This window comes from Zingiber officinale, chromosome 1B (assembly GCF_018446385.1).
Source record: "Zingiber officinale cultivar Zhangliang chromosome 1B, Zo_v1.1, whole genome shotgun sequence".
Taxonomy (NCBI): domain Eukaryota; kingdom Viridiplantae; phylum Streptophyta; class Magnoliopsida; order Zingiberales; family Zingiberaceae; genus Zingiber; species Zingiber officinale.
The window spans coordinates 56596958-56623785 of NC_055986.1; the positions used below are offsets into that span (position 1 = coordinate 56596958).

At 40.1% G+C, this 26828-nt stretch overlaps 1 protein-coding gene across 1 annotated transcript; it reads left to right on the forward strand.

The window, feature by feature from the left end:
- LOC121967240 (probable aminotransferase ACS12) lies at positions 1–21462 on the forward strand. Its single transcript, XM_042517339.1, has 4 exons — positions 1–573; positions 674–805; positions 20216–20376; positions 20451–21462. Exons 1-4 carry the CDS (start codon positions 196–198, stop codon positions 21292–21294), a joined length of 1515 nt encoding a protein of 504 aa, XP_042373273.1. The 5' UTR covers positions 1–195; the 3' UTR covers positions 21295–21462.
- Positions 21463–26828: the final 5366 nt, after the last annotated feature.

A 26828-nucleotide genomic window follows, 5' to 3' on the forward strand; every position in this document is an offset into this window, starting at 1 on the left:
CTGTCTTCTATCAGACCTCGTCAGTAGCGTCGGATATTCGCCTTATTATCTCCGTCAAATCGTAAAGCCCTGCGACAGCCACTTCTCCTCCGCTCGATGGCCTCCCTCCTCAGCTCCGCCTCCGGCCGATAAACTGCTACTCCATTCCTCTCTGAGAATAAAAGCGCATATACGTCTTCAACTCGGACCGCTGCCATGCGCCTCATAGTCCCTCTCCAGGCGGTAGCCCAGGGGAGGGGTGGCCTCGTTCTTGGTTCCCTCATCCCCTGCGCCCTCTTCTATTTCCTTCAGTTCTACCTTCGCCGCCACCGTCCCTCCTCATCCTCCTCGCCTCCTCCTTCCTCCTCAGATTCCAACCTCTCTGAGCTCACCTCCATGCATCGCTCGTTCTCGAGGAACCTCCTCTCCACCCGTGGATCTGCCGGACCCTCCTGCATCTCCTCTCGCGGCGCTGCCCTCGCCAGGGGCGACGATAATCCCTATTATGTCGGATTGAAGAGGTGCGCCGAGGATCCGTATGATGCCTCATCCAATCCTGATGGCTTCGTGCAGCTCGGCCTGGCTGAGAACCGGGTACGAGATATCTCTTTTTATTCTTATCTTTCAAAGAGCGTTTCCTTTTTTTTTTTTTGTTCTGACGATTGTTTTTACCTTTTGTTTCTTTGCGTCTTAGTTGTCGCTAGATTTGATCCGTGATTGGTTGGTGAGTAATTGGAAGGACTCATTGTTGTCGGAGGAGCAAGAATTGAGTGTCAGGGGATTGGCGACGTATCAGCCGCATGATGGATTGATGGAATTGAAGATGGTGAGTGATATTCCTTTCTTTTTCTGTCTATATTCATTGAAAGGCTTTAAAATCTCAATGGGCGTGCTTTAGTCTGCATGACCTCTGGTTGCCTGTATTGATTTCCTGAGATTCTTGAATTAAATGGTAAATCAAATACTAATTGGCTATGGTGAATTATATAACTTGTTTGAAATTCTTCTCATGTCTCAGAATAATTTCATTCGTGCAAGAACTTTCAACATGATGTTACTTCTTCTTCCCTTGTTTTTCGTATGTGAAGATTAATTTGAGACAGTGACTCATCAAAAATTTCAGATTTTTCTTTAGCATTTTTTATTTTAAAAAACAAAAGTATTTCAACAATCATAATTGCCTATTGTTTAAACATACTATATATGGAAAGAATTTTGAACTGTTGGAGTTGAAACGGTTCATTGCTCTTTAATTAATCCTTGATGTAAGGTTTCTTTCACAGGATTTTATAATTTATTGCATTCACAATTTAATTTGTTGCTCCTTTAGCTCATGATAAGAAAGTTTGCATGTCATGGTGTCTGTATTATCTCATTATCCCAGCTTAATTCGTGTACAGGCATATTCTAGAGATTTCTATTTCAAGTTTAATTTTGGTCGTTTTTCTTTATTAAAACCATATCTTTGTGCCAAGATATCACTGAGAAAAGTAAATGGTACGAATTATCTAGTTTAGTCCCTTAGGGAAATCATATATCTTAATCAACTTATTGATGTAGACTAGTAAAAAAATATAATTTTATTTATTAGGAAAAACACGAAATTTGTTGCCTAGGATACTTAAGAGCAGAGCTGTTTATGTTTTGGATCTCATGGTATAAGGTCTGGAAGCTATTCAGTTGTTTACCCAACACACTGACTTAAAATTTTTTGTGTAGATTGATATAAAAGTTGTACATACTGCTGTTTGGAATCCACTAATTTTTCTTGATATTTCAAATAGGCATTATCGGAGACAAGATATTTATTTTGGGCCAAAATATTATTATTTTGCATAATGTATCAAACTTGTGTAGTAAAATCTGCTAGAGTTAGTAAGAAATGGTCACTTTATATTTTCTCGTAGTGAATCTTTATTTCAGGCTGACATGTATAAGCCTATGCATAGTCAGTGAGTGTTTCTTTTGTTTTATATGCATAAATGCAATATCATGTTGCTTCACTCTTTGATTAGTTGAGATAGACCAACTTAATCCCATCATCACATGGAGTAGACTATAGGTTAAGTGGATGACTTATCCACTTCATGTCCAATTTTGATGTAAACATCAAGGGTCAACAAAAACAAAAGAGAAGATACTACTTATTGGAAAAGAGGCAATAAATGAAAATAATTTATTGGATTGTTACATTTTTAATATCCTTGCTGTGAGATTTGGTTGTGAATCTTGAGAGCTATTGAGCTACTCCAACCATGAGAGAGGAAAGCATATGTTGATTATGAGTTGATCAGTCATTATTATTACTGATCATTATCAAAATTTTCACCTCATTTGTCTTTTTTTTTTCTTGAGTAAGATGTAGGATCAATGGTGCTTAGCTAGAAACTTGAAAATTAAAACGATTCGACACTCTTATATAAAATACAAGGCTCAAGCTCAAATAAAGTAACAAATAATACTAGTATGATTTTTAATGTGGTTTAGACTTCCACTTCTACTTCGTGGCCTACTCGCTGGGCGAGTTGCTTGAAAATTTCAGTAAAATTGTTTTACTTCAAGAGATGGAGAAACCTAGTATAAAAGGTTTCGTTTTTACAAGCGCGGAAGTAAAACTTGTAACAAAAATAACACCTTTGCAAGAGATTAGGTTTGAAAAGAGTATTAAAAGACTATAAAACAGCAAGAGCAAGGGAATCTTAAGCTGTACAATTGTCATTGTAGTTTTCAAGTTAAGTTTGGATCAACTTCATACAGTTGTTTTGTTTAAATCTAATTGACTTAAATCTTCTCCAGTCTAGTGAAGCACTGTTCTTGGAACCCTTATTTATAAATAACTATTCTTAAGTTGAATCAATATTTATTTAGTCAACTTAAATCCACATTTATTAACTTGAACCCTATTAGTCAACTTTACTTATTTATAAATATCTACTCTTAAGTTGACTCAACATTTATTCAGTCGACTTAAATCCTCATTAGTCGACTTTATATCACAAACTTATTTGTCAACGGATAACATTTCTAGTTGACTTAAACTAGGTTCAAGTTGCTCATATTTATCTCAGTGATTTAATTGACTAATACTTTTCGATTCAACTTAATTCACATAAAGAGCAACCTGTTTTGGCAGTCAACTACATTAACTACTTAAATCATTGCAGTCCACTTAATTCTCCTTTAGTCAACTTAGGCCGAAATAGGACGCTTTTGTTTGTGAATAGAACATCTACAATTGACTATCAAGTCGATTCAATTGTTCATTCAACTAAATTTGCTTGAGGATCTTGACATAACCTGATATCAAACCCAAAACATTTATTCCTTAGTCGAATGAATGCCTAACTAAATCTCTACATTCCTTAGTAGCTTGTAATCTCTCAAGTCTCACTTGTCTTTACCTGCTAAGAGACCTTACCTCTAGAATTTCATCTTGTAAGAGACCTTGCTTTTGAGTCTTCATCTGTTTGCCTAGAATCCTTGCTTCCAAATCTTTCTCAACCACACCTGTTACGCTCTTGGTCAACCTTGACCTTTTGAGTATCATGCCAACACATGTTGGCCTTCTCCATCTACCTAGATCTATTGATCTTCTACCAAGCATGTTGAACCTTTTTATATAGCAAAAGCTCTTGCATTTTTTAAATCCATTTATCGAACACATGTTGAATCATTACTAAACCTGTAGTTGTTCATCAAGTTCTGCACCTGTGCACATATGATAAAGACATCAGAATAACAAGATAAGCCTATTTTTTTAACCCTTTATCAACCACATCAAACAAAATTGGTTGGATTCAATTACTTGGCGTATGATTGTACCAAAAAAAGCTTCAAACTTAGTTTTTAATAGTATTTAATGTTTAGATAAGGTGCAAACTAATTTTTGGTATACTTTTTGTTTTGAATTTATGAATTTAGCTAATCTTAAATAGAAACTTAATAATAATTGCTTATGCACTACGATAATCATATTGCACGTTATTTGTATACATTTTTAAAGCGTAGAAAGGATATCATTTGCATCTGTGCTCATTCTTGGCAAATCTTGGCAAATAGAAACTTTTTACCTTGATTGCTAGCTTGAGACACAATCCTTATGTGAAGCGAGGGACCTTCATTACTTAAGCTACCTTTATATGCAAAGGGTGCTTTGGGAGGTCTCCCAAAGCAACCTATGACATCATTGCTCATATGTGATGCAAAATAGGCAATTGTTCTTGCATTCTTACATGCAAATGTGGGTTCAATAACTAGTCCATGATTATTGTATTGGATTAGGTTAGAAAATTGGAATTTAGGAACACTGAAGCCTAGTAGTAGTAGGTGTGATGATCATGAGAACATTAAGGGGGCGTTTGGTTCTTTCCTAGGAATAGGAATCGGAATAGGAATCATTGTATTGTGGAATGGGAATGGGTATGAGCATGGATATCATTCTTAAAAGTAATGTTTGGTTAGTTGTATATTTTCTATCGGAATAAATCAAAGTTTCCTTTTTTACCCTTAAAGAAAAATAAAAGAAAACATTAGATGTGAGAGAAAGATAAATGTGAGAGAAAAATATGATGAAAGAGAATGATGAGAGAGAAAGTATTATGAGAGAGAAAGTGTGATAAGATAGAATGAAGAGAGAGAAAGTGTGATGAGAGAAAATATGATGGGAGAGGATGAAGAGAGAGAAAATATAATGAGAAAAAAATGAGGAGAGCGAGTGTGTGATGAGAGAGATTGAGGAGAGAGAAAGTATGGTGAGAGAAAAAGAGAACAGTGAATATGATGGGAGATATTGAGGAGAGAGAAAGTATGATAAGAGAGAAAGTGTGTTGAGGAAAAAAGGAGGAAGTGTGATAAGAGAGATTGAGGAGAGAGAAAGTGTGATGAGAAAAAAGAGAAAAGAGAGTGTGATGGGAGAGATTGAGGAGAGAGAAAGTGTGATGAGAGAGAAAGTATGATGAGGAAAAAAAAGAAGGAAGAGAGTGCCATGGAAGAGATTGAGGAGAGAGAAAGTATGATGAGAGAGAAAGTGTAATGAGAAAAAAAGAAGAAAGAGAGTGTGATAGGAGAGATTAAGGAGAGAGAAAGTGTGTGATAAAATGATGAGAGAGAAACTATAATGAGAGAGAAAATATGATGAGAGAGAACAAGGAGAGATAAGTGATATGAAAGAAAAAATAAATAAATATATTTTGATATTTGATATTAATGGAGAAAATTTTAGTTTTAAGTCAAGGGTATTTTTGGAATAAGGGAATATTTTGATTGATGAAAATAGGGTAATGACTCATTGAAGGGGAGATACATGGGAATGAGTTATTACCCAATTTCAAGGATTCATTCCCTTATTTGTATTCCTATTCCTATAATCCAAACATTAACAATGACAATTAATGATTCTCATTCCCATTCCTCACTCCTATTACCCTAAACCAAACGCCCCCTAAATATAATATGCTTATTGAAAAATAGGTTAGTGAAAAGGCTATAGAAATTGATCAGACATGTTTTTGAATTTGATATATAACAGAAAAAGAGTAGAAATTAAGCAGGTGCCCTACAATATAATCATTATATAAACACAATTATAAAATAAGATAATCGGAGATAAAAGTGTTTTTTTATCATAGTTGATAGAAAAGAAATATTAAATATTAAAAGTGTTGATTCCTAAGATTGAGATACTACCTTAGAATAGAAATATGTTAAAATCACAGATTAAGTAGATTCTATGATTAATTAAAATATTTTAGAACTATATGTGATAATTATAATTTATTATATAGTGTTAGAATATTGTAACATAACTAGGGGTATTATTGTAATTATACCATATCCTCCTCTATATAAGTCAATAATTCTGTGGTGTCAAGACACGGATTTCTCTTTATAACATGGTATCAGAGCCAAAATCCTAATTTCCTCGCCGTCGTTCCTCTCTTGCGCACGCACAGTGTCGTTCGCCAAAACCCTAATTTTCTTCCCCTTGTTCCAACGGAGCGTATCATCCGCGTCTTCTCTGGTGAGTCCCTTGTCCCGCAGGTGGCCAACGTCGTCCTCCCCACCGCTCCCATCTCCTAGAAGACAACTTCACGCCTCTTAGTTTCTCTCTCGCGCGCGTGTTCGCGTCTCGCGAGGTGGCTTGAAGACGTGAATCCACGCAACAGCCACCTCTTGTTCACCGGAGATTTGAGTGCAACCATGACCCTCGTCTCCTCCGACACTATTTTCTCCAGTCCGGAGCCTTTCTTCACAAGTTCTTTCCAAAATTAATCAATGGCTACATCTGGCGTCCCAAAGCTAGATATCTCAATCTTTACCAATCACATCACTACACCCCTCTTTTCCGAGCAGTTGGATGGTAAAAATTACGTCTCTTGAGCCTCTCACATTGAGCTTTGGCTTGTTGGACAGGGTTCTGAGACACATCTCACTCAAACTGAAGAAGATGTTCAAATCGACGATCGTCCTCTATGGAAGAAGGTTGACGCTCAGTTGTGTTGCATTATCCGAGCCACCATCCATCCATCCCTTAAGTATGTCTTCCGTACTCACAAAACCTACAAAACTATTTGGACACAGGCTCAACAACTCTTTACAAACACCTCTCGGTGACTCTATCAAGTTTGTGAAGATCTCATGACCATCCTCAGTACCCATCAGATTAAGGATTAAATGTCAACTTTTAGTCTCTAGCCTTCTTTGTGACGTCAATGCTACCACCTGCGGCCATTCCTGTTGAAGAACTTGAGAATCAGAACAAATTTTGCTTTATATGGTTTGCCCACAGATTATTCTTATGTTTATGATCAGATGGGCAACCCCACAGAAGCTACCTGGGCGACTTTCCTTCATATCCCAGCTCAAGTTTTGATGATGCCTCCTTCCGTTCCTGTTGACTCGTCAGCTTTGGTCTCTCGACATAACAACATACCTCCACCTCGCAAGGGTGGCAAAGGACGTCCTTGGTGTGATCATTGCTACCGACCGGGACACACGATTGATAAGTGTTGGAGTCTACATGGACGACCTCCTCGGCTCAGATCGTTCAGAGTTCTTGCTTCTTCATCTTCCACTTCACAGTTAACACCGGATCCGACCCCACCACCTTCTTATAATGACTTTCTGAAATGGTTTGAGGATCGTCAGGCTTCTGATTCCACTGCTACTGTTGCACACGCTGGTAATTCCTTTGCTGGCATATCTCGCCCTTCAGGTCCTTGGGTTCTTAATTCTGGAGCCACCGATCATATCATTGATAATAAATCCCTATTTTCTTCTCTTACTACTTTCGGTTATTTACCAATTGTCACCATGGCCAATGGTTTCCAAACTCACCAGGCTATTGGTATTGTTCATCCTTCTCCGTCTCTTTCTATTCATAATGTTCTTTATGTTCCTGGAGCTCCCTTTAATTTATTGTCAATAAGTCAACTTGCTCGGTCTCTTGATTGTGTCATTTCTTTTACTAAAACATCTGTTTCCTTACCGGACTGGAGTACGGGGAGGATGATTGACTTCGGATATGAGTCTCATGGCCTATATCAGCTTCAACAATCCTCTCTTGTTGGTTCGGCAGCGACATCTCCACTTCTTATTCATACTCAGTTCGGACATCCAGGTCTTGAAAGTAGAGACAATTACATCCTAGTCTTTCTCACTTAGAGTCTTTGTCTTGTGAGTTGTGTCAATTAGGAAAGAATGTTCGTAGTTCATTTTCTCCTCGCACTGTGAGTTGGGCTACGACCCCCTTTGCTTTAGTTCATTATGATGTTTGGGGTCCGAGTCGTGTTTCTTCTACATTGGGATCACGATATTTTGGACAATTTTTCCCATTGTACATAGTTATATCTGATGAAGGAACGTTCAGAATTGTTTTCTATTTTTCAATCTTTTTTTCATGAAATCAAAACTCAATTTGGTAGTTCTCTTTGAACTTTGTAAGGTGATAATGCACGCGAGTATCTATCTACTCAGTTTCGTTCCTTCTTGGCATCTCATGGTATGCTACATCGGATGTCTTACCCTCATACCTCTCAACAGAATGAGGTTGCAGAACGCAAGAATCGTCATCTCCTCGAGACCACCCGGACTCTTCTTCTCCATTTTCATGTTCCTCATTAGTTTTGGGATGACGCCGTGCTTATTGCGTGTTGTCTTATCAATCGCATGCCTTCCTCCACTCTCTAGAGTAAAATACCTCATCATCTACTATACCCTCATCATCCTCTTCATCCTTTACCACCTCGAGTCTTTGGTTCTATATGTTTTGCTCATGATCTTGATCCTGGAATTGATAAACTCTTTCCCCGGTCTTATAAGTGTATTTTTCTTGGGTACCCACGGTCTCAGAAAGGGTACAAGTGTTATTCCCCTACTCTTCGTCGGTACTTCATCTCTGATGATGTCACGTTCTTTGATTCGGTTTCATGTTTTGAGCTTCCCGCATCCTAGTCTGAGATTTCTCCCTCTCCACCTGCACCAATGACTATCTTTTGTCCTCTAGAGGTGCCTCTATCATCCCCAGCCTCGTCTCCTCTTTTGCGGGTTTATCAGCGTCGTCCTCATCCTGCTTTGCCGCCGCCCAACACTGACACTGCCGTGGACACATCTTTGGAGCCAAGTCCTTCGCTGTTTCCTCCGGTCCCATCTCCTGAGTCTGATATTCCCATTGCATTTCGAAAGGGTATGTGTTCTACTCGTAATCCTTCTCCTCAATTATGTTTCTTTGAGTTATCATCGTCTTTTATCATAGTTGATAGAAAAAGAAATATTAAATATTAAAAGTGTTGATTCCTAAGATTGAGATACTACCTTAGAATAGAAATATGTTAAAATAGATCCTATGATTAATTAAAATATTTTTGAACTATACGTGATAATTATAATTTATTATATAGATTAACTTTTAATATGTTATATTATTACGAACATGTTAAACACTTTCATATAGTAAATGTTTGAAAATTAAGATATAATTCTTAAAGTGTTCTGACTTTATATACCAAGGAGCAACTTCCATTAGATGAATGATAACTGTTAAGTGAATTGTAATGATAGTAGTTAAAAAAAACTTTAAGCGTTAAAATCTTTCTCAAATGATATGACATGGAAAGATTATTTATAGCATATGTCAATTTTCAAAATGTCTAATTGAACATAAATAGATTCTATCTTGTCATGATTATTTAAACAAAAAACTTAAAAGTAGGAATGTTAAGCAAGCGTAAGATCAGATTAGGTCAATTCATATCTTAGTACGGTTTGGATTGCTTAAGTCATGGTAAGATTTAAGTTCAGATTACAACATTAACTACCATGCGAAACATGATTAAATGATTGAATTAGAAATCACTTTCATGAGAACCTTGATAAAGCGTGGTATACCCATGTTTGATAAGCCTATTTTATTTACATATTTAAGAATTAAAGGAAGAAACTTTGTTTCAAAGTTGAATCGAGCTAGGTGGTAGAATTTTACGAATAATAATGCAAGTGCTTTCAAAGATGAAGCAAGAATTTTGGAATGAAGGGTTTTATAATATGGAGGCATGTGGACTTTGCTAGTAAATAAGATAAACAAATAAGACAAAATCAATACTTGAGTTTAAAAGTAGTGGAATATATAGAAAAAGTCAGTGATGTGTGGAAGAGCAAAAACCTATAAAGAATCAAGTGGTGAAAGAATCAAGAGAACATGAATAGGTATAAAGTAGCAAAAAAACTGATCAAAAGAAGATATTGCATTGTAAAGTCTAATGCATATGATAAATTTAAAGAAAAATGAGTTTTGTTGAATTGTTAAATTAGGGAAGGAAAATGTACAAATTTATGGAATATTAGATGCTTGAAGTATGAAAATATGAAGGATTTTATTGATGCAAAATCATAAAGAAAGATTAATTAATTTTTACCAATTATCCAATGAATACACTTTAAATAATCTAGTATTAGAAACCAATAGAAGTGACAAACGAAGAGGAGCTTTTAGAGGCTTCTATGGTTGTATCATGCTCTTTAGGCTAAAATGGAAAATTATATAAACTACTATAGTTTTGTCATGTCATATTGTTGGATTATAGTGATAGTTAGGTGAACGTCAGTGTTGGAGGGGAGGGGGTGAATAGCATGCCTACAATTAAATTTAATATTTTCTCTTCTTGCAGTCCTAGCAATGTTATAAAATAGTAGTGGAAAAACATAATTAGAATAAACACTTATTACAATATCCTTGCACAAGCAATTTAATGTGGTTTGGCAGGTCTTAGCCTCTTAGTCCATGACCTATAATACTTTAGGTGGATTGACCTCGAAATTCTCTATCTTTTGCTTGACAATTTAATGTGGTTCAACAGCCCCTGGGCTCGTAGTAGACGACTTATGATCCTTTGGCTAGATTAATCTCAGAATACTCCTTTCTCTTCGGTAAAATGCCGCAAGTGGAGAATCTTCTTTCAGAACCAGTAAGAATAGCTTTGAAGGCTTACAACATAATACTAGGATTTTACAAATGTGTCTCAAAATAACAATGGAAATAATAAAGTAATCAACTTGTTTATTCTTATCTTCGTGTGTTTTGAAACCTCTTTTAAAGCCTTCTCCACTTAGTGAAATCTTGACAGTGTCTTGTCGATGTGACATTCATTAAGTGACAAGTAATTCACAATAATCAATGATTAATAGGCCCATTTCCCGAGGCTTGGAATTGATTTTTTCAATAACTGCTTCATCTAGTTCATCAATCGAATGACAATCAACCATTAGTTGACTAGCTTTGACTGAATCCCATTGGTTGTGATCTATTCCTTCGATTCCTCGTATAATACTTATATTAGTCAATTAATCACAAATAATTAGTCAACACAATATATAATATTTCTTAGTCGACTGCACCCTCAATTAGGCTTCCAATCAATTATTCATTGCCAATCAATAGACTGTATAAATGAAAACAAACTAACTTGAAGTTTCTTGGTCAATTGCTTCCATCAACTCCCCTCAGTCGATTAGTAATTTGACTTCAACCCATTTAATGGCCAAGCCAGCGTAAATTGAGATTTACCCACGTCCGAGTACATTTTCACTCAACTTGTTGCTACCTTCCACCATGAGACCTTCTCCAGCCAAGTCTCTTGTCTGTTGGATGCACCGAGCTCTTTGACTCCCTTAACGTGTCGTCTTTTTTTTTGCTCCACTTGCATAGTGCATCTCTAATAATCTTCTACCAAACTTCTTATCCTTGGATGCACTAAGCCCTTGGGTCTTTTTTTTGTGTCATCCTTCTTGCTCCACTTACATACCCTATTTCTCACAATACAAAAGCAAGGCTTAACAATTCTTTGTTAAAACATCAAAATCCATAGTCGCACCGAATCACTTGGGCAATTTTTTCTACTTTTATGTTTATCAATCTGTTTAAGTTAGGGGAAAAATAGCATAAATATATAGTAATAAATGTTTAAATGCAATAACAAAATATATCGAATCTGGTCCTAATTTTTATCTCTCCTTGAGCTAAAATAATTTTTTAAAAATTGCATCCACTCTTCTAGTCACCCTTTTTTAGAAGTTGTGGTCCCAATTTAACTTACTTGTCCCCTTTGCCAACATCAAAAATGAATTTTTAAGAACTTCACAAGGATTCAACCTATGATCAGATGCTTCTGCCTACTAGTCGACTATTGTCTTGTTCGAGTTGACTTCTATCATGCTAGCCGACTCATAAAATATGAATTTTTGAATGCAAGTTTTTTATATGCCATGTTTTCATAGAAAAATATATTTCCTTGAAAATTCCAATTAATTTTTTGAAATTTGACTATGTGAGCATGAATCTAAAATGCTAAGTGAATCAAAAACATATTTTGATTTCATTTTAACTATGGTTGACCATCCTAGGGTTTTCTAAATGCTAAGACCTGATTTTTTAACTTAAAACAAGTTAGTGTTGACTGTGTTTACTAGGTATTTTCTAGGTATCACATTTTTTTAAACCTTTCTAATTGTCATTTGTCCCCTCGGAGCTTGTAATCTAAATTATAGTTAGGTCTTTCCTTACTACGACTTTCCCTTTGACTACCTATTAGCATATTCAAATTGTTTGTACCTTAAGGGTTTCTACTTGTTTCCCAAATCTTAACTTTGCAGCCTTTAATTTCTTTAAATTATTTCTAGTGCATGAATTTTACAATTTGGATTCAAGTGAATCTAATGAATTCTTCATGTCTAGATATTTACTTCTAATCTTACACAATAATTTATTAGCTTTATAATATTTATTTGAAGATTAGCTTTTGACCTTCTTTTTTTTTTCTCCTTTTCTACTTTCAATTTTAGGTGTTGGCCCTTCGTGTGACCTTCGTCATAGTGAAAATAATTTATTATTTTCTTGCCCAACTTTCTTCCTCACTAGTTTCTTTACTTCTTGCCTATCAAAATTAGAATTCTCATTTTACTACTTGATAGGCTTCTGTGTTGTTGTTCATTAAGGAAGAGTCTGATTGAAGTTTCGGATGATCCTTCTTTTGTACTGCTAGGGCTAGGATACCTCTCTTGTAAATTTATTCTCTATTTTGCTTTTCCTACAACTCTAGAGTTATTCTATGGTTGTGAAAAAATCCTCTAAATTATTCACCTTAAGATTTGTAAGATGCATCAAGCATAAATATCCAATTAGGTGTTTTGGCATGTAATGGTCACTGTTCAAAAGACAAAAAAAGCCATTCATGATTTGTCTCTTTGCAAATGACTGAGATCGGTCGTGTGGGGCACTCGGAGTCAGCGTATGACTTTTTGCCACCAATTAGGTGTTTTGATCCCTAGGGTGTACCTGAGTTAGTACCTAAGTGGTAGAATTGCATCTATAGGCAAGGGTTTAAGTCACGGCTATGACAAATAATCTTACTTAGGGGTGCCTAGTACCTGATTTAGCTCCGTTCATCTCACCCACGTCGTGGGGCCGACAATGAGGGGCGCTTGGTGTGAGCGTTATCTCGTTTTGCACCAATGATGTGTGATACGAGTTATGACGGATGAACCCAGAAGGTGATGTGACAATCAAAGTCAAGAGGACGTGGCGGTCAAAATCAAGAGGATATGGTAGTCCACTCCAAAAAGAGTAATATCCCTTCGTCTGGCTTGAATTAGTGAATTAGTTCCTTAGTGCTAAAACCCTTGGGTTATCCAGATCGGGTTTTAATTCGGCCAGGCGAAGATGGTCGATCGTTAAGCCGAGCGAACCAGGGAGTATAATGTCTTAAGGGTGGCCAGATCGTTAATCCGGCCAGGCAAAGTGCACGTACATCCGGTCAAGCAAAGGATGGGTCAGACATATTGTTAGTAACCCGGGGTAGTTTTGATGTGGTCAACTAAGTTTAGTTAGGTCTTGTTGTGTTTGATCCTTGTGTCTAAGTGTGCAGGAGCTTACGAACACAAGAAGTCGAGCGGAAGACGCAATTAGCGAGAAGGATGGCACGGGAAGGGAGTCGACGGGCTCGGTGCATCCAAAGGACGAGATGCTGTGGAAGAATATATCGGCAGACGAGAAGGATGTGCGTGGCGCTCCGAGGGACGAGAAGCCGGGGAGGAAGGCTGCTCGAGGAGAAGGTCGGAGTTGGGTTTGGGTGAGCTCAACTCTGGTTAGCCGGAGCATCACCCACGTTAAGAGATCAGCAAAGGAAGGCGCCTTTCATGGCTGGAGGGCGCCTTCGATGAACAGTACGAAGGCGCCTTCCGATAATCGTTAGCCGCGGATAGAGTTTTATCCACAGCGAATAAAACTTATCCGATGGAAGGCGCCTTGGACCTCATTGGAGGCGCCTTCAAGCTACGGATAGAGTTTTCTAGGGGCTATAAAACGACCCCTGGACCTAGAAAATAAAGTACAACTGAACTACAACTCTTGTATTCACTTCCTAGTTATTCTGTAAGTTGTCAACGTCTGTAAGAGGCTACTTAGCTTTCAACAAACGAGTTTTTTCTAATAGAGCTTTCTTTAACGCCTTGGATTAACAACCACCTATATTGTAACCAAGTAAATAGATTGTTCTCTTACTTTTTTTTAATTGTTCAGTTTTATTATTCTGTTTATTATTATTATGCTACTAATCAAATTAAAAGAACAAGAAGGGGTTATCTTTTTTCCTTATAGGCAATTTACCCTCTCTTGTCGACCCCGCTGCACCAACAAGTGGTATCAGAGTCTAAGCACTTCAGAAGGACTAACCGCCGATTGAAGTACAAAGACGATGGTCGGATCGAGTATCCGCCAAAGTTCGAGGGAGACTTCCATCAATGGAAATTTGTCGAATGGAGGTATTTTTTAAAATGAATTTTGAAATTCTCTTAATTATGAAATATGATTTTGTAACCCTCACGGACCAACAAGGAGCTGAGAAAGAGGAGCATTCATGGACAAAGAAAGAACAGGCGGATTTCGTAGCTAACGGACAAGTCGAATTCCATCTGCTGAGCATGGTACCTCTGCAGGAAGTCAGCAGAATCAGCGCATACGAATCAGCAAAGGATCTTTGAGAGAAGTTCATGGAGTTACATGAAAGAACGTCCGAAGCAAAGCTCGCGAGACGGGACCTGCTTTGGAACCAAATCAGCAACCTCCGGATGGTAGAAGGCAAATCGGTTGGTCATCTTCACGGAAGAATCAAGGAGCTAATCACTGGACTAACGAACCTTGGAGAAACGGTAACTAATCGGGACACACAAAGGTATGTCTTAAATGCATTCCCAAGAACACCGGAATGAACATCTATAGTAGATTCCTACTATATCTCCAAAGATCTCGAGGTAAGTACATTAGAATTTTTTTTTTCCACTTTCGAATTACATGAGTCTCGGTGTGTAGGACATAGTAAGGAACCAAGCCAGAACCTAGCACTGCAAGGCCAGAAGGGCGGACCGGATTCAAACTTCAAAGCATCGATCAACGCAGATGAAGCAACATTATTGGTAAAGAAATTTAATAGATTTATTAAATCTAATAAATTCAAGTCGCAGACGAAAAAGGACTTTTGAAGCAAAAGGAAGATTCAATGCTACAATTGCCAAGAAGAAGGACACATTAAGGACGACTGCCCTAAACTGAAAAAAGAGAAAGACAAGGACAAAAGAACAATAAGATCGAAGCTCAAGAATTTAAAGGCAACATGGGATGAATCTTCGTCCTCCGAGTTTGAGATTGAGGCCTACGCCAGATTAGCCTCACTGGCCGATTACCAAGAAGAAGATGAAAGTAGTTCAGAGATGAGCATTGATGAAGGAGGAGGACTTTCAGAAGAAAGCTGCGATGAAGGAGGAGCATTAGAACACGAGGTAAGTAAGGTACGTGGCTTACCTCCTGAAAAGTCATTTCAATTTATTAAGGTACTCTCTAAGCATTTAGTAAAACTAGAAAGAGAAAATGCTAAGATAAAACTAACCTTAGCTAATTTATGCCCCATAATAATGTATGATAATTTAAGAATAGAAAATGATAAATTGAAAGTACACATAGAAAAATTAGAAAATGACTATGCATGCTTGAATTCGAATAGTTATCAAAAATCAAAATTTAGAAATTATGGTAGAATCAACTGGTACATTAGAAATCACCAGGGATAGATCAGGAAAATCCCTAGAAATTATGTCCCTTCAAAATTTTTAATAAATTCAGTAGGTAGGAGGAACCTATATTGAGTTCCAAAATCTTTTTTAGATCAAAATTCATCTTTTTAGAAATTGTCTTAATTAGAAAAATATTCTTTTCTATTCATATTCCGAGTTTAAAATTTTTTATACTATCCGATGATTTAATCTACAAACAATTTTTTTTTAAAGTTTTTTTTTCTGTTGAGTAATTTTTTTTAATGAAAAACATACTTTGAAATTTAAAATTATTTTGCAGACTTAAAATTTAAAAAATCTTATTTTTCTGTGATAAAATATAATATTATATGTTAAAAGAAATTCGAAATTAAAATTTCAAAGTAAATAGAAACTTGAAAACTTTCACTTTTTCTGCCATTAAACTAAGATTTCTTGTTATGTACCCCTAGAAATTTATATCAAAATTTTCTACCTGTTTATGCTATTTTTCTTTTTTTTTTAATGTGATCAAAGGGGGAGAAGGTATAAGTTAAGGGGGAAGTAAGGACATTCTTTTGTTTTTTAACTCGCTTAATTCCCATAATTTTTATCTTTGTATTTATTTTTACAATTAACTTGTTTAATTCATTGTTTTACTATATTATTGCATTTTTAACTCTAACTTGAACTTGGGTTGATGCACATCAAAATGGGGGAGATTGTTAGTACCCCGGAATAGTTTTGACGTGGTCAACTAAGTTCAGTTAGGTCCTGTTGTGTTTGATCCTTGTGTCTAAGTGTGTAGGAGCTTAGGAACACAAGAAGTCAAGCGGAAGACGCAACTAGCGAGAAGGATGACATGGGAAGAGAGTCGACGGGCTTGGTGCATCTGAAAGGCGAGATGCTGCGGAAGAGTACACCGGCAAACGAGAAGGATGTGCGCGGCGATATGAGGGACGAGAAACCGAGGAGGAAAGCTGCTCGAGGAGGTCGGAGTTGGGTTCGGGTGAGCTCAACTCCGGTTAGTCGGAGCATCATAGCAAAGGAGCTGATCTGCTTTATAGAAGACACTTTCCATGGCTGGAAAGCACCTTCAATGAACAATACGAAGACACCTTTCAGTGTTTGAAGGCGCCTTTCGCTAGCCGTTAGTCGCGGATAGACTTTTATCCACAACAGATAAAACTTATCCGATGGAAGGCGCTTGACCTCATTGGAGGCGCCTTTAAGTTGCGGATAGAGTTTTCCAAGATTATAAAAAGACCCCTAGACCTAGGAAATAAAGTACAACTGAACTACAAGTCTTGTATTCACTTCCTAGTCATTTTATGAGCTGTTAACGTCTGTAAGAGGCTACTCCGCTTTCAACAAAAGAGTTTTTTCTAGTAAAGCTTTCTTCAACGCCTTGGATTAACATGTTGTAACTAGTAAATAGATTGTCTTCTTACTTTTCTTTAATTGCTCAGATTTAATATTCTGTTTATTATTATTGTGCTATTAATCAAATCAAAAAAACGAGAAGGGGTTATATTTTTCCTTGTAGGCAATTTACCTCCTCTTACCGACCTCGCTGCACCAACATATACGACACTTATAGTTATTTTATTATCATCACCCGAACGGAATTCTGACACAATATTGTTATTATTAAAGAGATTTCCTGGGATTTTGAAACACTCTACCATTCACCAGCAAGTATATTAGGGTTGCGCAGAACGTAATTGAGCAGTTTAATCTGACATAATTGAATGACTCAATAAAAGAGGTCGGCTTAAGGACCAGCCGAGATATATTCAGCGCAGAGTACATTAGCTAAACAAAGAGGTCGGTTTAAGAATCAGCCGAGATATACTCAACAAACAAACGACAGACAATATTTTAACAGTCTGCCAGGGTTGTCGAGGAATATTCCTTGGGCACTTCTTGCAGAGGTTATGACAACTTACTTCCTATATAATTTCATCAAGGGTCTAAGCCATAAACGACAAAAGAGGTATATCTGGGGGTAGAAAAAGATTCCTCGGGCTGTTACTGTATATCATCTCGATTGTACTTTTTCTATCACCAAACAAACTCAGAGGCACAATGCCACCTCATGATCACGACGGTTGTGAGAGGTGGTATATAAAGGGGGATCTTCTTCGTTGGTAAGGTATGCATCATTTGCATCTGAAACCTATGCTCTTGCATATCCACTACTGATCTTTAGTTCACTCATCGGAGATCGTACTGACTTGAGTGCGAAGGGCTTTGTCAGGGATCCTTTCCCTGGTCTTTGGTCCTAACATTTTGTTGGATCGTCTGTGTGTGCACAGGATCTGAAGGAAATCGTCTTCTCGGAGCTTGGAGGTCTTCTCTTTGTCAACGATTAGGTCATCGTCACCAACGCGCCATCTCTTCATCTCTCGGATAGGATCAAGGTGTTTTGGGAAAAGCATTTATAACACTCCTTAATATGTCTCGATTAGACATTAAAACACTCTCGGAACTCTTGGAATCCTCAATCTTTCTTCTCTTCAGTAAAATGCCAAAGGTGGAAAACCTATTACAATTTCTTCAAAAATAGCTTTGGAGCTTTGTAACACAATTCTAGGGTTTTACAAATGTGGCTTAAAAGTAAAGTAATCAATCTGCTTGTCTTTGCGGCCTTGAACCCTCTTAAAGCCTTCCTTGTAATAGAATCTTGACATAGTCTTGTTGACAAGGCATCCATCAGTTGACTAATATTTCACTGTCAGTTGATTGATATGACTGATTCCCATAGTTCACGACCAATTAATATGATAACTACTTTATCAAGGGTTCATTGTTCATGACAATTAACCGTTAGTCGTCTGACTAATCGTGATTGAATCCTGCAGCTCATGATCGATTTCCTTGATTCTTCGGATAACACCTGCAGCACAAACAATCAGTCACTTGACTTATAGAAACACGATACATAATGTTCCTTAGTTGACTGCACCAATCGGTTGCTATAGGTAATTAGTCTGGCTGAACAAATAGTAACAAACTCACAATAAGCATCTTGGCCAACTGCTTAGTCTACCCTACTGGTAATTTGACGTCAACCTATCTAATAGTCAAGTTTGTCTAAGTTTAGATCTACCCTACCCACGCCTGAGTACATTTTCACTCAACTTTCAGCTCACTAGCAGCCTTCCACCTCAAGACCTTCTTTCGTCAAGTTTCTCATTGCTTAGATGCACCAAACTCGTTGGCTCCCTTCTTGTTATACCTTTCTTCTCCCTTTCATCAAGTTTCTCATCTCTTGGATACACCGAATCCATCGACTTCTTTATTGTGCCATCCTTCTTGCTTCATTTGCGTACTTTGCTTCCCATGCACAACTATCTTCAATACTTTTCGTCCTACGGTCGTTTGGGTGTCCCATACCATCTTCTCCAATCTTCCACAGATTTTGAACCATTAGATACTCCATGTGTCACACACAAATCCAAAACAAAACCAAAAACATAGTCTAATTTAAAACTTGTCTAAACATCTAAATCCGTGGTCACACAAATATATATGTGTATATATAATATCTCTATAATGATAATAGTAAGATAAATATGTGTGGTTATTTGGAAAATAAACTAGAACATGTTCTTTAGTAGGATTAGTTAGGTAATAAAATGGAAGAAAATATGATCATATGATATGGACATGTTCTAATGACGACAAATGTATTTCATAGGTAGATAAATTGAATCAATTAAAGTTAATGTAGAAAAGAAATTAGTTGATGTAGTAAGGAAATTGATTTAATTAATTTTAATATTACTAATGATATGGCCTTAAGTAGAGTTGAAAGGAGAGAAGATTCATGTATTGGATGCTTACATGGCTAGATTATGATGATGTCAAAAGGAAATTACTTAATCTCCAGAGTCCAGAATGCCAAATGATCTTTAATATTTGTTGCTCACTTTTCTCATTCCATTTATTGTTGGACAACAATTCGGAGAAAGAATCATGAAAGTCATTGCTATGCTACTTAGACTTGGATATGAGTATCCAACATGAGTATGGCCAACATGAAAATCACTTTTTCTAAAATTGTTTGCATAGGATCTCTAAGGGTATTAGTGTTTGATTCCTTGTGTTGGTGGCTGTCTTAGGTGTCCAATATGCGTATGGAGGGGTTAAAAGTCTTGGAGTTATATTGTATGACAGTGACTTCATTTGGTTGAATTATTATCAGTTGTATACCTTGAAAGGGTCAGCAATTTTTTTATTTCTATACTTTTGAAAACCTTTCTTCTAGTTAGCAGTTTGTAATAGAATAACAAAAATGCAAGATAATTAATTCCTTGCCATATTGCTTGCTTCAGTTATTAAAAAACCATGAGTGCAAACTTCAATGTTTACCATGCTGCTTGTCTTTCAAAGGGGATTAGTAAGTTCTTGTTCTAATTCTCTATTAATTTAGAAATGTTTAAAAGAATCTGGATATTATTGGTGATATATAGTGTTTGATGGCGGGATATGATCCATATTGCCAAGCAGAAATAGAAATAGTTGAAACATAACTGTTATTGATGTACTACAATCAACTTTAGTTTTGTAGATAATGAGTTCCTTTATTGGTTGGCTTAATGAGGGCTATTCCTTTTTGTTGGAAATCAACTGCTTTATAATCTTCTTTATTAAACAGGCTGTTTCCGAATTTATGGGTCATATCATGCAAGGGTCAATTTCCTTCAATCCATCACAATTGGTTTTAACTGCTGGCGCCACTCCTGCAGTTGAGATATTAAGCTTCTGTCTTGCTGATGCTGGAAATGCATTTCTTGTTCCATCTCCTTATTACCCAGGGTAATTTTATTTCGTTATGGATTAATCATTATTCTGTCAATATAATAGAGAAAATTACATAGAATCTGATGCAGGTGGGATAGAGATATTAAGTGGCGGACTGGGATAGAGCTTATTCCTGTTCCATGCAGAAGCACTAATAATTTTAATATAAGTATTCCTGCTCTTGAACGAGCATTCAACCAATCAAAAAAACGAGGAGTGAAAGTCCGTGCAGTTATTGTTTCTAATCCCAACAATCCAGTTGGTAATCTAATAGACCAGGAAACACTGATTGGTCTTCTAGACTTTGTCACAGAGAAAAACATCCATCTCATTTCTGATGAAATATTTGCTGGTTCGACATATGGAAATGACCAGTTTGTAAGTGTGGCCGAGATTCTTGATGTAGAAAACTTTGACAAGAGCAGGGTTCATATAATCTATGGACTGTCAAAAGACCTTTCCATTCCAGGATTTAGAATTGGAGTTATCTATTCTCACAATGAAAATGTGCTGGCTGCTTCTTCTAAGCTAGCACGGTTCTCATCCATTTCTGCTCCTACGCAACGGTTGCTTGTTTCAATGCTTTCAGATGCAAGGTTCATTTCTGAATATCTTGCCATAAACAGAGAACGGCTACAGAACATGCAAGCTTTATTTGTGGATGGGCTGAAAGAGTTGGGTATCAAGTGCGCTAGTAGCAGTGGGGGGTTGTATTGTTGGGCAGACATGAGCAAACTTATTGGGTCTTATAGTGAGAAAGGCGAGCTTCAACTGTGGGACAGACTGCTAAATGTTGCTAAGGTTAATGCAACCCCTGGTTCAACATGCCACTGCATTGAACCTGGATGGTTTAGGTGTTGTTTCTCTACATTGGAAAAGTCGGATATTCCTTTAGTGATGGAAAGGATTCGAACAGTCATCCAAAGCAATTAAAGGACCTGTTATTCTTTTTTTTTTCTTCAGAATATTCAACTCTAGCCATGCATGTTCTGCTTCATAAAGGATTTCACTTTTAGTAGACTGGAAATTTTTTGAAAAGAAGGTGCCTGCTAGAAATCAGCAATGAATATCAACACCAGCTTGGAATCACAAGAATGAACTCAGAAATGAACGGAAGAACAAGTGGAAGGTCTACTAGAGCATCAGAATTCTTTGGTAAATGATGCTAGGGGAAATTCACTGTTTCAGTACTAAGGATGACAGTTAATTCGTTATATAGGATATGGGGTGTGTTGATCAGAGAATATTAAATACATGCGTTTTTAGTCCTTTCCAGATTTGTTTATTTTTATAATATTTTTAACAAGCTATATATATATATGGATCTGAACTGCATTAAGGCACAATGCACTGCGTTAGCATTGTGAAGTCGCCATTTAAACTAGGCTCTACAATATTGTCTGATCCTGTCCAAGAATCGAGTCGACAGATGTTGGGGATGTGACGCTCTATGTTATCCTTGGATGACCTCCCAGATGATGTAGACCTTCGATGAACTTGCAACAAAGCCGGGCCGGAAAGGGGTTCCCGGCGACGACCCTCCGATGCTCAGGTCAGGCAATGACGAGATAAGCAGAAACAGAGTAATGAGACTGTAACTACAGTGAAGAATATCGCATACCTCCGCCGAAGTCTAGGAGTTCTTATATAGGATCCACGGGAGGTGAGTGCATGCTCGTCGAGGCGTGCACACTCCCTCAAGCATACCTCAAAATGAGTGTGTCAGAAAAGTACGTCTGATTCCATACCGCAATCGTTCGAGCATATCTCTGACATGATAGAGGAAATTTTCACCGTACGATCTTCTATTCGGTCTAGTCACCGACCATGCTGCCTGTCGGCGATGCATGTCTCGAGAAGGATATCGCCAACTGTCCATTTTGTCCTCTTCTGTCTCTTGTCTGTTACTAGGCCGAGCGGGAGAGTCGCTCGGTCGCGTACTCGGACGGGCATGCAGCCTTAGTCGTTCGGTAGCTCGGCCGAGCGGGCGTGTCGCTCGGCGCATCGACTCTTTTATATGAGAACCCCTGAGCATCGGAAACCCGACCTGCGATCGAGCTGTCTTCGCGCCAGCCTGGGCGCTATCACGGCCGATCGGCAAGGTGACCTCCTCGCTCGGCCAGAACATTGGCCTGCCCATCTTGACTTTGACTTCCACGTGTCGTTGACCACTGTACGGCCGAGCCCCCTTCTTCACCACCAGATCACGTGCCTTCCCCTCAAGTCTAGTCAAAGGAGGCTGAAAGCCCGACTGACTGGACTACAAATTTGGTGGTGTAGCGGCCGCTCGGCCATTGAGTAAGTGCTTCTCCGTTCGGGCACTGTGAGGGTTCCAGGCAACCGCTCGGCGGCCTACCCGCTGGGCCTTGAAAAGTTTTGCTTGCCGCTGAGTGCCTTATCGACCCGAGGGCGATTAACCCTGACGCCTTCAGGATATCCTCGGAATTCGTGCAAATCCCTACCATTAAGGTCGAGCATACGCCCATGCTCGCGTAATGACGTTCATTAAATGTCGCCCTCTAACCTGTCGCCACGTGGCGCCACCACAGTCATCGTACGACGAGGGCGTCATCTCCGATGGGACAGGCGGGAGTTTGAATTCAACGGTCGGATGTCAACTTCGATCCCTGTGACCTGGATCGGACGACTGAGGTTGACCGAGCCCCATGTTTATAAAGCATCGGCGCCTACTTCTATTCCATCGTTACTGCCTCCGCGTGCTTCGTCATCTTCCTCGACCCCCAGTGTTCCGGCGATCCTCTATCCTCCTCCCAGGTTTCCTTTTGTAAGCTCTTTGATCCCCTTCGCGTGTTTTCGCGTTTGCTTCTTTGCTTTCCTTGGCGTCGCCTCTATCGTTGCTCTCTCCGTCAATCTTTTCGACGAACTTTCTGTGTTTTCATTTTTCGATCATGGCCAGTTCTTCTGCCCCCTCTCCCGACCTTTGGTATCACGCCATGGAGAGTCGGTTTGACTCGGGAGATGCCTTTAATCTGATCAACGCATATGACACCCCCGCTGACCACAAGCTCACCCTGGTCGAGTCGTCCGACCGGCCCCATGACCCGCCGGCTGGCACTGTTACCTTCTTCCGCGGCCAATTCGTAGCTGGCCTTAGGTTTCCAATCCACCCATTCATCATAAAAGTGTGCAACTACTTTTGCATTCCGCTCGGCCCAGCTCGTGCCCAACTCCTTTAGGCTGTTGTGCAACGTAGTTGTGCTCTTCCGAGTGCACAACATCCCCCCTTACGCCTCAGATTTTTTATTATTTTTACTATCCCAAGCAGTCCGAGCTGGGCACCTTCTTGTTTCAATCTCGGATCGGCTTGGTTTTCTTTGATAAAATGCCTACCTCCAACAAACACTGGAAGGGCTATTTTTTCTTTTTGAGTTTTCCCGAGCCGCCACCTTTCCGAACCCAATGGCAAACTTCGCTGCCGCCTCCTCCTGACCTGAAAAGGTATAGGACCGAGCCCGCTTTTCTCCACGCGGCTAACCTGCTTGCCGGCCTGAAATTAGACATCCACAAGTTGCTGCCCGAGGGGATGTTGTACATGTTCGACTTAAGTCCGATCCGAACGCGGCTTCCGAACGACCCTGGTAAGAATTATATTTCTCTCCTTTTTTTTTTGGGTCTAACTGATTTCTTTTCTCTTTCTTGCAGTTGCGACCATGATGAAATCAGTGGCGCTCGGCATGCTGAAGCGCAAGGCTGCCGAGATAGAGGCGGCTGCCGCGTAGGAGGCGGAGAGACTCGGCATTACCCCAGTCGGCTCTCATGAAGGCGAGAGCGAAGAGGCGCAGACGGCGGGTGATGCGTCTGCCGCTCGCACTGTCACCACCGAAGCAGCAGGAGAGACCACTCCGTCGGGCACTGAACAGACCACTCGGCCCGAGGAAACCGGGTCTTCCGGTGATGAACTTCCGTTGGTTGGACGCAAACGCCGCCGAACGGGCACACCGACCCACTCGGCCACCTTAGCCGTACACGTGTCCGAGCAAACGGATGATCCTCCTCCATTGGCTTCGGCGACTGTGGAAGCGCTATCTTCCGACCGGACCCCATCTCAAGGTGATTGCCCTTCTGATCCCATCGCTGCTCAACCCCTTAGCTCACTTCCTTCTGCCCCCCGGACAAGCAGGCGATCTCTCATTCGCTCCAAGCCGATCGGCCAGTCCTCTGCCCCTTCAGCGTCTGCTCAGTCTGCACTAGGCGGGCGCAGGACGATCAAGGCCATACTCCACCTACCGACAGAGGAATATCTGCAGGCGGCCGAACGACCGATGAGCTCCGAGCACCAAATAACCATCCGGGGACCGCTGGCGAAGGTCTGGGAGGACGCTCGGGCGCGTATTTCCCTAATGCCCCCGGGCTGCTCGGAAACAGCCATCTGCAATAAGCCACCGGGGTAACTCTTACCGTAACCTTCATTTTTTCCTCTCCGTTCGATACTGACTTTTTCCCTTCTGACCTGATTGCAATATTGGATGGAGAGCATAGCGGTATGCAACCGCCTGGCGTCTTTGGAGGAGGAGTTCAAGAAACTCAAAGTTTCTGGTGGGGCAACCCCTCAGGGCCCCTCTTACGCCGAGCTGAAGGCGGATCTGGACAAGACCAAGAAACTGCTCGAGGCCGAGCAGAACAAATCTTCGGGCCTGCAAACTATGGTAGACCGGCTAGAGGCCCAAGTGAAGACTTATGACAAAAAGATCGACTTAGCTACCTCCAAGAAGAATAGGGTCGTCACCGACCTGGAGGCGAAGAATGTCGAGGCTCGAGCGCTCGAGCTGAAGGTCAAGGAGTTGATTGATCTACTTACCGCCAAGAAGGCTGGCCGCTCGGCGGAGGTGATCGCTCTCCAGGCTGACCTGAAGACCTTTCAAGTTGCACTGGAGGCTTCCCGAGCTGCCCTCAAAGAATATCAGGAGGCCGAGCCTAGTCGATTTACTGTCATGCAACAGAACTTCATCCGCTCGGAGAAATTTGTTGAGAAAGTTTGCGCTCGGCTTGTCCATGCATTTGAGTTGGCCATCACTGCCATGGCTGACTATCTGAAGACAAAGGGGTGACTCCCTGAGGATTTCACCATCCCCGTCCGTGACCATGCCGAGCTGCTTACTACGATTCCAGATGAGATTTTTAATTATCTAGAGTGAAGTCATGGATATGTACTGGCCATTCGACCTCTTTCCCTGCATGTACTCGCCGTTCGACCTATTTTGGTTAATAAATTTTTGGCCTTTTATTGTTTGCTTCTATCGTTGTATATATCCGAGCGAGTTATCTATTCCCCTGATCGCTATTGAATTCGTGAGAGCCTCGTCTTTTGATGTCTGAGCCGCTGCTCGATAATCTAGTACAGGACCACCTCTTTTCCGTAGGACCTGTCAGATTGAAACGATGCCAAGGCGGAGTTTTATAGTAGCCGTTCGACTCTAGCGTTTAATGTCGCCGCTCGACGGTCTTCAGGCCGGGGGGTTTATAGTCGCCGGTCCGACTCTAGAGTTTAACGTCGCCGCTCGACGGTCTTCGGGCCGGGGGATTTATAGTCGCCGGTCCGACTCTAGAGTTTAACGTCGTCGCTCGACGGTCTTTAGGACGGGGGGTTTATAGTCGCGAGTCCGACTCTAGAGTTTAACGTCGCCGCTCGACGGTCTTCAGGCCGGGGGGTTTATAGTCGCCGGCCTGACTCTAGAGTTTAACGTCGCCGCTCGACGGTCTTCGAGCCGGGGGATTTATAGTCGCCGGTCCGACTCTAGAGTTTAACGTCGCCGTTCGATGGTCTTCGGGCCTGGGGGTTTATAGTCGCCAGTCCGATTCTAGAGTTTAACATCGCTGCTCGACGGTTTTCAGGTCTGGGGGTTTATAGTCGCCGGTCCGACTCTAGAGTTTAACGTCGCCGCTCGATGGTTTTCATAGAGTCTGGCCGTTCGGCGCATGATTTGTTTTTTTATTTCATTCTTGCATTCAAAAGGAGCCGAATAATGGAGAGTACATATAATGAATTACATTGGCGCACCTTTCACCCAGCTCGGTACGGCTGGAGATGGTTAGCGCTCCATGGTCGTTCTAGCTGTCGTCCGTCTACATCTTCGAGGTAATAGGTGCCCGATCGGAGCTTCTCGATGGCCTTGAAGGGCCCAGCCAGGGCGCCTCCAGCTTGCTCACATCGCCGACAGGCTTCACCTTCTTCCATACAAAGTCACCGACCTGGAATGCCCTGGGAATTACTCGCCTGTTGTAATTCTGCTTCATTCTTTGTCGGTACGCCATTAGCCGGACGACTACTTTGGCTCGCGCTTTGTCTATCAAGTCCAGCTCCAGTTGCCTCCGCTCGGCGTTACTTGCATCGTACTGTTGCACTCGATCGGATTCTACTCCGACCTCCACGGGAACGACAGCCTCTCCTCCGTACACCAAGTGGAAAGGCGTGATCCCCGTTCCTTCCTTAGGGGTAGTGCGAATCA